The sequence below is a fragment of the Silene latifolia genome, chromosome 1 (assembly GCF_048544455.1).
Source record: "Silene latifolia isolate original U9 population chromosome 1, ASM4854445v1, whole genome shotgun sequence".
NCBI classification, from domain to species: domain Eukaryota; kingdom Viridiplantae; phylum Streptophyta; class Magnoliopsida; order Caryophyllales; family Caryophyllaceae; genus Silene; species Silene latifolia.
In genome coordinates this window covers 17,257,421-17,272,806 of record NC_133526.1, presented here as the reverse complement: position 1 = coordinate 17,272,806, position 15,386 = coordinate 17,257,421, and the positions used below count along the sequence as shown (strand labels likewise).

The 15,386-nt window shown below is 36.2% G+C and overlaps 1 protein-coding gene across 1 annotated transcript; it reads left to right on the top strand.

Moving 5' to 3' along the window:
• The first annotated feature begins 3,731 nt into the window (after positions 1-3,731).
• On the top strand, positions 3,732-14,159 carry LOC141600198 (protein fluG). The gene is made up of 18 exons (XM_074420386.1): positions 3,732-4,133; positions 5,574-5,825; positions 6,301-6,368; positions 6,489-6,604; positions 6,702-6,807; positions 7,051-7,207; positions 7,293-7,388; positions 7,518-7,566; positions 8,193-8,461; positions 8,869-9,041; positions 9,461-9,581; positions 9,676-9,728; positions 9,911-10,040; positions 10,709-10,854; positions 11,814-11,999; positions 12,588-12,820; positions 13,304-13,446; positions 13,888-14,159. Exons 1-18 carry the CDS (start codon positions 3,966-3,968, stop codon positions 13,948-13,950), a joined length of 2,529 nt encoding a protein of 842 aa, XP_074276487.1. The 5' UTR covers positions 3,732-3,965; the 3' UTR covers positions 13,951-14,159.
• Positions 14,160-15,386: the final 1,227 nt, after the last annotated feature.

Genomic DNA, 15,386 nt, shown 5'->3' with positions numbered 1-15,386 from the left:
CCCCTTCAGTTCTCCAAATACACATCTATGTAGAATAACTAATTACTCCACATATACATGTATTCGGAGAACATTAAAGGGATCGCCACCAAACTCATTCCTCATTAATAGATCACAAGTACGTGTTTACTACCTAAATGACTTGAAACGCACAAAGACAAATCCCAAAATGGGACTATTCAAGAATTACTCCTAATGAGTAATTCTTGAACGGGTACTAAGTCAACATCAAATCAAACAATAACACAATCAAGTACTAAATTAATTAAGTCAATCAATAGCCCAATTCAACCACATAATAAAGGTTTCTATCCTAAAGTCCGTAACATAATTTGAACTAAAATTAGTAAATTTAAAAGGTAACTGGTAAGAGGAGGTTACCTAATCAAGTAAAAGCAAAAATGAAAAGAAAACAAGAAGCAACAACTCTATCGCAGACGGTGGTGCCTAGCAAGTAGCGGTGACAACCCCCTAAAAAAGAAAAAGAAAAACAAAAATAACAAGGTTATTCTACCTCAATTCATCAATAACATGAATTATCAAACTAAATTTATCAAAATCAAGTCCTAAAGAAGGTTCCACTTAGCTAATAGCTAATTTCTCTTAATCCAAAAGACGGTTCCACTTAGCTATTTCCATTAATGCAAAAGACGGTTTCACTTAGCTTAATATTAATAATAATACGACGATTTCACTTAACTTAGTAATAATAATAATAATAATAATATTAATTAAGACGGTTCCACTTAGCTTAATACTAATGATAATGAGACGGTTTCACTTAGCTACCAACACCAAACACCACCCCACGACCCACCCACCCACGGCCACCCCACAGCCGACCCCACCCACCGGACCACCAACCCACGGCCGACCCCCCCCCCCCCCCCCCCGCGCCCCCCATGACCCTAAACCTAAAGACAAACCTCATAATCATTCCCTTTTAATTCAAACACAAATTAAACTAAATCTAACTACAAATTAATCTAACATACAAACTACAAATAAATCTAACAAACTAACCACTAATTAATCAAACTAACTACAAATTAATCTAACAAATTAAACTATATAAACTGAAATTAAACAAAAAAAACTAACCTAATTGAAGAGGGTGGAAATGGCGGTGGAAGGGTGGTTGTGTGGTGTTGTTCGTTGGTGTCGTCGCTTCGCCAAATCGCTCGTCCCTTTTTTTTTTTTTTTTTTCGCAAAGAGTAAAGTAGGAGAGAGGAGCGCTGAATGTATTAAAAAAATTGGCGACTGATTTTTTTAATTTGGCGACTGAAATTCAGTCGCCAAATTTGGCGACTACCCTAATTTCAGTCGCCAAATTATACAAATCAGTCGCCAATTTTTTTGCCTTTTTAAAATAGACAGCCTGGCTTCCAGTAAAACAGTTGGCGACTGAAATTCATTTTGGCGACCGAATTTCAGTCGCCAATTTGGCGACTACCTAAACATCAGTCGCCAAATTTAAAATATTGGTCGCCAAATTTGATTCCCTTTTTAAAAAAGCCAGTCGCCAAATTGGCGACTGTTTTCAGTCGCCAATTTGTCGACTAAATATATCAGTCGCCAAATTTCGGTCGCCTGTTTTAGTTTTTCTTGTAGTGAGATTAGACTAGACATGCAAGGCTATATTTTTAGGTTTAATCATTATGTTTCTATTATTTCGGTATATTTAGATAAAATGGGTAGTCCATTTTATTTGTCATTTTGTCAATTTTGTCATGTGTCATATGTTACATGACATGTTACACTATAGTGTATTTTTAACATATTAAAAATCAACATATTAATAAAATATGTCACATACAAAATTAACTAGTAATTCTTAATTACTTGTACCAAAATGGTTTATCGAATTATAAATTACAACTTCTTGTATTTATAATGAATTATTCATTATGTTTCAATTGTTTTGTAAACAATAATTCAATCTAAGTAATAAAACAATTCGATTACTTATACCGTATCTTATTTAATCGAATTACAATGAGACACGTTAATTTTACTCACAAAATCATCCGTCAATTTTAAGCAATTTAATTAACTCGTATCGGCATACGATTAATTAAATAATCAATTAAGAGTATTACCCTATAGGTATGACCTCGTGGTATCAATCGATCACCACCGTGCATTTACGACGAAGAATGTCAAACTCTAGTCAGCCAATCATTACCGATATGTGTGGAGCAGTTGACTGTAAAATATTACTTTCCCTCATGTATTCTTAAATATGAGATTTAAACATGTGATCATCATGATCGACAATTGTGATCGCATTATTGTCGGGGACACTTACTCCAACAATAATAAATGTCTTTCGGATGTAAATAATATTTGAAGCATGCACGTGGTGATAACACTTCGAAGATATTTCTATGGAAGGGTTGATGGAGAGGTCTGAAAATAATTTGGAGACGACTATACTGAGATATTGCGTTTACATACAACCTTATAAGGCGTTATTGAAGATTTTTCCATACGGAATTTATTATATACGGATGGTTTCAACTTTTAATATTTAAAAAACTCACTTTATTATATTGCGGAGTAAAACACACGTATATATAATGAGTCGTCTTTGTCATTGTTCCGTTGTGAAGTTTCTCAAAATTAGTAGCTACCACATTGTCACTTGCAGGATTCGATTTACAAAAATAAACCAAAGTTATCAAAGAAATAAGGTATTAACTAACTAATTTCTATGTATTTTAAGACTGTATATTTTTAAATGGATTAACAACTAACTAGTGTAGACCCCGTGCATTGCATGCACGATATTTATAGAGTTCTAGTTTTTAGTATATTATTTATAGATTAACAATTCATTACTTTTGTAATGTTTCTCATTATCTTATTTGATTTGAAAAAATAAATTAAAACAAACAAATTAATCAAGAGATTTACGTAATGACATGATGTGTATTTTAATGAAAATATTTTTTTACGCAAAATTAGAGATATTATTTTATACTCCAACTTTTTTATATCTTCCCATTTATCAAAATCTCTTTTCTTTCACAAAATATCATTTTCAAGCAAAAAAGAATTGAAGTTATATATGTGGGTCGAAAAGAGAGGTCAAAACATTATCTAGGAGATAAAAAGAAAATAAATGGGAAGACTAAAAATGGAGGGGAGATTTTTTTTAATAACATATATTTAACTATGACTTATCTTACAAAGTCAATGACATTTTTATCACAAAAACCTAGAAACAAATTCTTTATACAACAAATCTTTGTAGATAGAAAATTATTTCAAAATAGGAAAGTAAATAAGAGTTAATTATATCAAGATAGGAAAGGTGTTTTTAGGCGGGAAAATGTGAAGTTTTTCCTATTCATTTAGTATATAGGGGATTGCTCGAGCAAATATTAACAATACAATAAAAATATCAAAACTAAAACAGATAAACCCGTGAATTTCACTGGTCACAAATCTAGTTATTAATTATTCCTCAAAAGACGGAAGGATACAAGTATACTACGTTTAAGTAATGTATTTGGATGACAAATGGGCCAGATTCTAATTAAATCACCCATTTACCCATCAACACAACTTTCCTAATAAGAAAAATTTGACAAACAACTTAAACACTTAGACTTAATAAGTAAACAAATAATTAAAATGTATCGATATTTAATTATTAATTATTTCTCAAAAACAAAAGAATACAAGTGAACTATATTTAACTAGTGTATTTGGATGATAAATGGGACAGATTCTAATTAAATAACCCATTTACACATTAAAATAACTTTCCTAATAAAAAAAAACACAAAAATTTGACAAAGAGCTTAGACATTTCGAGTTAATAGGTAAACAAATAATCGAAAGATATGGAAATTTAACTTTGGGGAAAGTAGTCTATATAAAGAGACCAAAAGTCAACACTCAACAACAACCCATTACTTGCAAATTCCAAGACAAAAGAGAAAGTAGTGGAGAAAGTAATGGATGCATATAGAGAGCTGAGAGAGACAGTGGAGAAGATAGAGTTATTAGATGGACATGCTCACAATATCGTCGCCATTGATTCTTCCTTCCCTTTCATCAAATGTTTCACTGAAGCCGATGCTCACGATGCCTTATCCTTTGCTCCCCACACTCTCTCCTTCAAGGTTTGTCTTTTCTTTTCATTTTTGTTTCTTTTAAATGAACCGGACCAGTCGAGTCGGGTTTAGGTCAAGTCACCCCGGTCCTGAACCAAGTCATACGCCTTGACCTATTGATCAATTATTTGGGTCAAGTTAGATCAGGTCAGGTCAGGTCATTTTGGAGCGTGCAATGTTTTTGGAACATTTTGGTGACAAAATGAAATCACATTTTAATCGGGTTTGTAATAAAATTGCTTTTTATTGACTATAGATAACCATGTAACTATTCGGTAAACCACAATTTTAAGGTAAGAACACCGAGAAGTAATTCTTGTATGAGACGCTTACTAGTGACCAAAAACTTTGACAGTTTTTTCATAAAATAGCCCGAGTTTGACACTTGGGTAGGCACCTATATCCGATTTCTAACCAAGTCCCGTAACATAGGAGATCACTATATTTGGATGAATAAGTAAATGGTGGTCCTAGAAAAGTTTGTTAGGGTTGGTAAATAATCATTTAAGTTTTAAAAGAGGTAGCTCTCACACAATTTGGCACACATGGCTTATTGGGTGCCCTTAAAAGCAAGGAATCTGTTGTTTTTGTGTTGAAGACGGAAAGTGATCAAGTATTGAGTTATCAAGTCCACATAAATTAGGCATACCTGATTTATGTCCATATTTAGGAAAAGCAACCCTTAAATCAATTGTGTTGGCATGTGTTTAGCTACTAATCAATTTTAGAAATCTGTATTTTCAAGTAGTTAGAAATTGTCAGATTATTTTTTTTGGTAATGTTAGATGTTTAAGCCATGACATTGCCTGTTATTTATTGTTCCATGTTTTCTTTGTAGGAGTGAATTTGTAATTTAAGGAAAAGTTGCAATCAATACCTTTTGGCACAGATTTTGCTGTTGTTGATGTGTTAGGATTAAATCTTCGCGATTGTCAGTATATGTTTTCTCAGCCTATTCTCGGTAAATGCAGTAAAATCACCTCAAAATGCGATAGATTGAGTCTGGTTGCAGTAACCTTCAAAAAACCTCGATAACTCTGCCGTGGATTAGTGTCACGGCTGATTTTTAAACAATTGGTTATGTGGTTATTTTCCTTGTTGCGGTCTAATTAATTAGGGTTTGAATGCAAGATAATTAAGTCTCTTGTGAAACAATAATTTAATGTCAGACCGCAGAATTTTGAAAAATAAGCTCTACCCAAAGATGTGTCACACGTAAGAGTGGTGGTGGACTGGTGGGGGTGGGGTCAAGGCTTGGTGGTAGTGGTTGTGTACGTGACTACACAAGTTTTCCCAAGGGGGAATAATATACATCCGATCCCCTTAATCCACCATAGGCCACAATTAACTGTGAGAGCTTCGACCAAGGTATATGAAGGTGCATCTAAGTGAAAAGTGGCTGTTCTAACTTTAGTCTGCAACATTTGATGAGATGCTACTTTTTTACAGAGAGGGGTGAGGGAAATTGCTGCTCTATATGGATGTGAATCAACCCTGCAAAGCATTGAAGATTACCGGAAAAAATCGGGCTTAGAATCTGTTACCTCAGCATGTTTCGGAGCTGCAAGATTCTCTGGATTGCTCATTGACGATGGACTCAATTTCGACAAGAAGTATGACATTGAGTGGCACAAGACTTTTGTGCCATTTGTTGGTCGGATTCTGAGAATTGAGCATGTGGCAGAAAAAATTCTGGACGAAGTAAGAAATTTACCCCCTACACATTAGATTTCCATATGCCGTGACTTTGCTGCTCGTAACTTCTTTTCATGTTTTAATTTGTGCCAAAGTCCAAAGACTCACTATTATTGGCGTCGGAACATGATAGAATGAAGCTTGATGGTTCACTAGAATAGTTATGCTTCTTGTATCTCGAAGTAGCTGTGTGTCAATCCATTTTACAACACAATTTTCATTGGTCATCTAAAAACAGTCTCTTATAAAAAACGTGTTCGTTGAGTTCATCCGACCCTCTCCTTAACCTGATATTGGCGGAAGCCATTGATGCATTTACAATGAATTAATGAGACTAAAACATTGTTGTTGTTGAAGCCTAATCGTTTGAGCTTGTTCATTACCGTCCTTTTTATTGTTTCTTCCATATACTCGAATTATGTGGGTGAATTTTACAGAGGTGTTAAAATGTAATCTATTTATTCTGTTCGAATAATTGCAGGATTTACCCAATGGGGCTAAATGGACTCTGAACACTTTTACTGAATCATTTGTTGGCAAGCTGAAATCATATCCTTTGATATCATAGTACACCACAAGTTTACCTTCTATGATAGGGAAATTACTGTATCATGATGTTTAGGAAAAAAAAAATCTATGACGAGTCTGCATTCCATGACTGTGGTCCACATTAGCTGGTTCAGTGGTTGGATTGAAAAGCATAGCTGCTTATCGTGGTGGTCTAGAGATTGATACAAATGTCTCTGAAATAGACGCCGAGGATGGTCTTTCTGAAGTTTTAAATGGTGAGTGAGGCTTGATATATTGCGTATTGTTTCATACTCCCTTTTTCCGAGATCAGATAGGAGAAATAAGACGCTTGCTGCTTGCTATTTTTTTCAGCTGGGAAGCCTGTCCGCATTGCTAATAAGAAATTGATTGATTATATCTTTACCCGTAGTCTGGAGGTTGCATTGTCCTTTGACTTGCCGATGCAGATTCATACAGGGTAATTTAACAATAATTTATAGCATCTTTGTATTGAGGTAACACATAGGTAATGTTGTATACATACGAATATACTACCCCCATTTACCCCACCATCTACGGAAGTCTTTGACGCATTGGATAATGTTGCTTTACAGAATGATTTCTGTGTTTCGTGTTGTTTTGAGAATGTTGGTTTTCTGCTTCCTGATTTTTGTTACTTCTTTTCCTCGTAATATTGTATGGGTATATTGTATGGGTCTAGGTTCGGTGACAAAGATCAAGACTTGAGGACATCTAACCCCCTTCATCTCCGAATGTTACTCGAAGATAAAAGGTTTTCTAAGTGCCGCCTTGTTCTCTTGCATACATCATATCCATTCTCCAAAGAAGCCTCATACTTGGCGAGTGTTTACCCCCAGGTATGATAATGAATCTTGTTTTAGCTGCCCATAAGATACGCCTTTAAAAAACTGAATTCTGATTTTTTTTTTCTTGATCCTGTAGGTTTACCTTGATTTTGGTTTGGGACTCCTTTTACTCAGCAACAACGGAATGAAAACCGCTGTCAAAGAGCTGTTGGAGCTAGCTCCATTGAAAAAGGTGAGATGTCCTTGTCAAGTATAAGTATGTGTACCATTGATCAACAAACTTCTAATATGTTGATTTTTACTATTTTGCACGTCACTATCTATGTTCTAGAGATAACAGGATGAACATAATTTGTTACAGGTGATGTTCAGCACTGATGCCTATGCATTTCCGGAGGCATTCTACTTAGGTCAGTTCACTGATGACACATAATCTATTCAAAGAGGTGGTTTAGTTTATCTTCCACCACAGAACGTCAAGCAAAACCTGGATCTCATGTTTCTGAGCTTGTAGAGATAATGAAAGTATAATTGCATGCCTGTCGGGATTTTTTTCTATGGATTATAAAATCTGTCATGAGCTAAATCGGTTGTCCAGTTATTTTTTGGACGGCGACTCATCCAGCTTATGTTATGAGATTGGTGTTTCACACTTTCACCCCTCATAAATTCTAGGGTTTCATTATTCTTGTGATATTTAACATTTAAAGTAACAACTTGTCCTATATTATTGATCCTTCCATCTTTTTAATATTGCTTTGATTCTTTTTATTCCAACTTGTTGCATGTTTGCATTTGATATTTAGATACGTCTGATATCTTGGTGTTTCGGGGCACGCATACAGTCGTTATAGGAGCGTCTTCATCATTTGCTTATCATTATGTCATAGAGCTGTGTGGAAGCTGTACTAGGAGCTATAAAACTCGACCATGCTATGCAAATTGGTTATGGAAGTTGGAACCAGTTATACGTATTTCAGTTGTTACTGTAATTTATGTTTGTATACATGATCATAAATATAGTCCGACTTTACAGGTGCGAAGAGGGCACGTGAAGTTATCTTTTCCGTCCTAAAAGATGCTTGCATTGACGGTGACCTTTCAATTGGGGAAGCTCTGGAAGCTGCTAAGGACCTCTTTGCGGAAAATGCTATCCGCTTTTACAAAATCAACTTGAGTGGTAAATCTAATCTGAAAACCAACACAGCTCTTCACCCGGGAACAATTGCAGAGATTGTGCCAAAAAGTAATATTACTTTAGTCCGCATACTGTGGGTTGATACTTCAGGACAATGCAGATGCCGTGTAAGTTTTTTCCCACATCCAATATTGCTGTTTCGTATATCTAGTTTCTTGAAACCCTGCTCTTTTTCAAAAAAAAAAGAGAACAAACTAAATTACGCTGTATTGCGTCAAGGTATATTGAGTTAATTTTCATTCTTTTTTTATCATGAAGCCTACTTCCCGTGCTTTTAACACAAAGCAGAGAAGTAAGGCTTTGTGCATCCAACCTCTCTTTTCTCGCCATAGGCAAGAGCCCTTGGGGTGGAAGGGTAATGCTATCCTTTTTCAGTAAATTTTTCTTTAGTATTCTTTTACTATTGCTCATTTGATCTTTGTCTGCGACAGATTGTGGACTTCCATTTTTTTCGAAGGAATTGATTGTTACAGGTTTATTGATATAAAATGTTCTTTTTCCTTAATTCTTGTAGGTTGTCCCTATAAAACGCTTCCATGATGTCTCAAAGAAAAATGGTGTTGGTTTAACATTCGCTTCCATGGGAATGACTTCATTTATGGATGGCCCAGCTGCTGAGTCTAACTTGACTGGAACTGGCGAGATCAGACTCATTCCTGATTTAGCAACCCAAAGAACTATCCCATGGTAAACATCTTGAAAATAGCTTCTATAGTGCTGCCTTTTGCGTATAGTACACAAAGTCTTGGCCCCTAAAATAATTTGGGAATGAACCATTAGTAAAGGTAGAAATAGAGAGGCCAAATGGAGGGCAGACAAAAAAACAAAGAGAGCAACAACAGGAAAGGGGGAAACTGAATCTTAAAAGAAAAGGAAATCTGGTAGCGAGTAAACTAGTTGGTGATAACTAACATATTGAGAAAAAAAAATACTCCTCTAAAGCTCATAATTTTGTCCAACGATCCTGAATCTCTCGGGGACTAAGGATCTCGTATGGTATTGATTCTAGAATCATGTAAGCATTAAGTTGAGGCCAATTGTAGTTTGACCTCGAAATTATTGATATTGAGTTTATTTCATGTTTGTTTCCTTTCATTTCCTTGCAGGGGTAAAGGAGAAGAGATGGTCTTGGCTGACATGCATCTCAGACCAGGTGAACCATGGGAATATTGCCCAAGAGAAGCATTAAGGAGGGTTGGAAAAGTTCTGAAAGAAGAGTTTAACTTGGTATTACTATCTCGATAGCAACACCTATTAATAAAATGGGATCCCGTTCATCTTTATCATAATTCATACATAATGTTTGCTTTCACTTGTGCAGGAAATGGAAGCCGGCTTTGAGAATGAGTTTTATCTCTTGAAACCTGTAAACAGGTAATAATAAGGCCACTCATTCTAAGGGCTAAAGGCCCTCCCAGCGGTTTCTGCTTCAGTTGATGTAATTGGCAAAGCCCATGGGCCATGGACTAGTCTAATTGCATCTGGCAATACGAGTCCTTAATAATAATCCTTCTGCTCCTCTGTTAATTTTGACTTAAGCTCAACCAATTGTTTAGGGAAGGAAAAGAAGATTGGACCCCATTCGATTCAACACCATACTGTTCTACGTCAGCGTATGATGCAGCTGCTCCTATTCTTCTTGAAATGTTTGCTGCACTTCAGTCGTTAGGCATTCCCGTGGAGCAGGTACTGACCGAATTGCATAGATTTTCCCAATTTTCTGTTTTTAGTAAAGTAGATACAACTATACAAGGATCACTAGTCTGGTATTTATCATAATATGAGGTATTTACATTTGTTTTATCTGCTTACCAATGTATCCTTGGAGTTGCGCAGTAATTGCACATGCTTTATATGCACTAGAGAGTTGTTTACTAGTCAAAGTACATGCTTTGTATGGATTAGTTACTCGTAAATGATGTACTAGTCAATATACTAACTTAAATCTGTTGGAGTATTAACATTACTTTTCATATAAAAGTTGTTACCTAGTTCCGGTGTCAGCGAAGCCTAGCTAGTAAGTCATTAGATATAGGCACTTCGGCTTTGAGATTGAAACTACACTTACGGCCCCTTAAACCATTAAAAAAATAGCTACTCCATCATTCACTAAAATATGTTTAAAATAGCAATCAAAAGAGAATTCCGCGAGTAGGTAGTACTGAGAGCAGGGCTTTAACGATTATAATTGCTTCACTTTATACATAAGGAAATCATCTTGCTCAACAGCTACCAATTCTGTGCTTATGTAACATCTTCAATCTTCTCCAGTTAGTTTTTCATTTTGCCTTTTATCGATACACTCCTCTTATCGGATCTCTTTCAACTAATTACATTTTTCTTGAATATGATAGCTACATGCAGAAGCAGGGAAAGGCCAATTTGAAATGGCATTGGGCCACACTATTTGTACTAAAGCAGCTGACAATTTGGTTTTCGCACGTGAAGCTATCAGGGCTGTAGCAAGAAAACATGGATTGCTGGCAACTTTGACGCCAAAGTGAGTATCAAGATTGAATCTTAACTAAGAGTTGCATAGTTTGTATTATACAGAATAGTTCTTCAAATTTCCTTGCTCTCTAGTTGCTGTGGGATGTACTAACCATGAGACTGCTATCCAGGTTGTTTCTCCACAGTTATCTGAAACTTTCTCTAATATCTATCCTATTTTAAAATCCCTCTTATTCGTAATTGCAACATTTTCCATTTTTGGCCGATTCAATGGAATTGCTGCATTTCTGATTTTTGCAACGCGTTAAAATAACTATTATATCTTTTATTGGATCGCTGAACTTAGCTATACTCTTTGTTAGTCATTTTGTTTGTTAAGGTCTAGTTTCTAATGGCTTCAGTAAGATAACTTTTTTCATTGTGCAGACTACCTTTATCTATATGTTTGCTGCATTGCCTTGTGTCAGAACTCGGAAAATATTCATCTTGACTTTCTACTCACAAATTTCATTTTGAAACTTTCCCTACACACTTTAAAGGTCTTTTGGTTAACTTTTTCTAGGTACGGATCCTTATGACAACGGTTCATGTGAGCAGATCCTACATTATTTTCGACTAAAGCTGTATTGTTTTTTTTTTTGTTGGTATCGCCAGTCTTTCCTCACACATGGCTGATTCTACTGATTATGCTTTAGTAAGACGAGTAATCAAGAGGCTCTTTTACATGAACTTGAAATTCTCTGTTACTCCTTTGTAATGTGTACATGTGCACGCCGTTTGTGTTTTCGTTTTATTAAAATGTATTGGAGGGATTGAACACAACATTTTAAAAACCCGTCAGAAGATACGAGGGATTTCAAATGAAAAGGACGAGGCTTTGAATATTTAAATTTGTTAGCTTCACCATATTCTCGGTTGATCTTATATTAGCTATCGTGGTAGTAGTAGTAGTCTAGTAGATCTTTCTCTACTTTCCTTTTGATGAGGTTTCTTTGTTCGTAATTTTAGGTATGCACTGGATGACATCGGATCTGGATCTCATGTGCATTTAAGCTTATGGGAGAACGGAGTGAATGTTTTCACAGGAGCTGCTGGATCAAAGCATGGAATGTCCAAAGTTGGTGAGGAATTCATGGCTGGAGTACTATCTCATCTTCCAGCAATTTTGGCGTTTACTGCTCCAAACCCAAATAGGTAATATTTGTTTTATCTAAATGAGACATGACTTTCATGATGCTCTTAGGGTCCGTATGGTGGGTAATTGTCATACCAAGTCGTATCATGATTTCCCACCTCTGTTACTCCGACACTTCACTTAAGTGCCGTGTCGCGTGTCAGACACGTGTCGGTGTCCGACACGACACGACACTTCGACACTTCAATTTAGACCACAAAACAGGAAAATTCACCCCAAATAGCCGTGTCCGACACGCCGACACGTGTCGGACACCGACACGTGTCGGCGTGTCTGAGTAACACAGTTTCCCACCATATACAGTTGCATGGTAAAATGCTTCTCCCCCATGGTTTCAGTAATTGTCATACCAAGTCATGTCATACCATGGTTTCAGTCTACATTTTGCTTCCCAAACTTTAAATCCTGACTCTGCGACTGCCAGACAGGAGCCTTTGAGACAACAGTGCAATGTTGCTGCTGTTCTGTATATGTGTGTTTTGCATTTACGAAAACAATTATTTGTCTAACTATCATTATGATGGCAATCAAGAAAAAGAGTATATGTAATTAAACTTATATCTTTCTTTTAAATTTGTCATCTGCAGCTATGACCGGATACAACCAAATACATGGAGTGGAGCATATCAATGTTGGGGGAAAGAGAACAGGGAAGCTCCACTCAGAACTGCCTGCCCACCTGGCATTCCAGATGGTCTTGTCAGCAACTTTGAAATCAAATCATTTGATGGATGCGCAAATCCTTTTTTGGGGTTGGCTTCTATAATTGCTGCCGGTATTGATGGCTTACGGAAACACCTTACACTTCCTCCTCCCATCGGTAAGACTATGTCATCATTTGCACATCCTGCTCTCACATTTCAGCAGCATAACGGGAGATAACAAATCAGAGTACTTGTTAGTTTTTGTCACTTAATACAGATTTATGTGCCTTAAGCCAGTCACTTTTATAAAGACGGACTCGTGTTTATTCAATGTAAGACCTATCATAAACCGACCCATATGCCCATTAGCCCCACCAACTGAAAGAATAAACCTTTTCAGGATCCCATATGTGTTGATCTCATCATAATCATCATGAGACCGTCTCATTTGAGAATTTGTATTAGCTGTTAGTAGTCTCAACCTGTAAGTTTTAAGTGTTCAACTGGTTGATTATTCCGTTGTGAATGACCTTTGCTTGTTCTCTAGAGCTAAAGATAGCATTTTACAAGTTTCCAGAACGCTGTTCCCGTTATTATCTTCAGTGAATGTTCTCTTTGGGGTGATATTAACCATGTCGGCCATATTGATTGTTATGCAGAAGCAAACCCTTCTAGCCTTGAAGGTGAACTTAGGCGTCTTCCAACCAACCTTTCCGAATCTGTGGATGCTCTTCAGAAGGATACCATTTTTGAAGAATTACTGGGTAAAAATTTGCTGACTGCAATAAAGGGAGTTAGAAAGGTAAGAATTCACACTGAATGCTGTTTTTTTATTACCTTCATTACAGTGTTGTGTCTCCGCCCGAAAAAACAAATCCTAGACCTTTTAAAACTTTTCTGCTCAACCTCGAGCCAAGCCCTTTCCGACTACACCTAGAAATCTAGAATCAAGATCCACCACTGAGTTAAATAACTGTTTGGTTCTCGCTTCAGACAGTTTAGTCATATGCCAAAATTTTAAAACATAAATTCATTCTCCATGATATTTCATCATTAATATTAATCATAAGTTCACTGGTTTTGCATGCATGTTAAATGCATCTTTCTTTTTTTTCTCTCAATATTCTTACGATTCAAAATCCGTGAATGAACTATTTAAGAAAACAAAAGGGTACAAAATTTGCACTAATAATTTAATCTTGGAGCTGCATAATTGAGGTTGAGTTAATCTCTTGTTTTGCAGGCTGAAGTAGAATTTTACTCCCAAAACAGTGAAGCCTACAAGCAACTAATATACCGTTACTGAGTTACCGGTCGAATGTGCCGATACGATACTTAAATGTTCATTGGCTCCACACTTTATTTTTTTTTTATTTTTTTAACAAGTACACTTAGTTTAGTTACCCTTCATATTTTGTATTTTTTTTGGGGCATATTTACTGTAATTTTAAAACTTTGATAAGTGAGAACCACTTTGCAGAATAAAGAGTATTTTCTTTTGTCATGTGTTTCTCATATTTTTGGTATCCGATATCCATGTACACTTTCTATTTTATACAACAAAATCATTTAAAATTACTATATGCTAGTTACGAACAATGGATCACACATGCATATGTTTGCTCTGCGCCGAGATGGAAGTGAGCACGCGTCCCTGGCTTAACTGTAGAGATGGAAGTGGGCACGCGGATCATTGGGCTAGCATGACCCAGCACCGTCTATGACTCATTTTAGCACAACACATGATTGGTACGCAGGGGCGGACCCACCTAGTAGCAAGGGGTGGCGGCCGCTACCCCAAGCATAAAAAAAATGGTTTAGAAGGCGGATTTTTGCTACCCCAATTATTGTTGAATATGAGATAAATAAATATTATTCTATTATATGCACAATAAATAGCTTGTAATTTAATGGTAAAGGTTTTGATTTTTCACATTTGCCCCTGGTTTGATTCCCTTTACATTTTTTTTTTTTTTTTTTTTTTTTTTTTTTTTTTTGGCAACTAGACAAGATAGGTTTACTACAATCTCATAGCCTCACATGCGAGGCTATGAGCTATCTTATTAAGCTTTCTAGGTAAGTAACTAAAACATAGGCAATGAAACCTTGCTCCGATTCAGAAAATATCTTCCATTAAACCTCTCCTATTAGATGGTTAGGTCTTGCTAAACCTGCAAGTTGAGTTTGTAACACCGCCATACACCAATGTGTCTTACCAAGACCACCTAATGCATGGAAGTGCTACCATCTCGGTTACCCGAGACAATGTATATCAAATAGACCATAAAAGAACGTAGTTTAATAAATAAGTTTAAGTGATTACATAACAAAATCAACTGTAAAGTAAACTACAACCGATCTAAAACCAAACTACAGCTGAAGTAACAAAAGTATAAAGACAGCACAGCGGAAGACTACTATCAGACTCGTGGTAACTTCATCCCCAACTAATCCCGCGCGCATCCACAGCATACCTGCTAGACAACTGCTCACCACCCCCGAATGGATCACCACATTTTTTAAAACATTTAAACGGGGTTAGTACTGATTACACAAAACACAATATATAAGATACAACACACACATTACCCAAACTCCGTCACAATCCACACACCTAACTACACACTATAAGATACAACACACACATTACCCAAACTCCGTCACAACTCCACACACCTAACTACACAAGTGTGTAGTCTTGCCAGAATACCCATCGCAACAGATATTCCTCGCCGCCAGTGG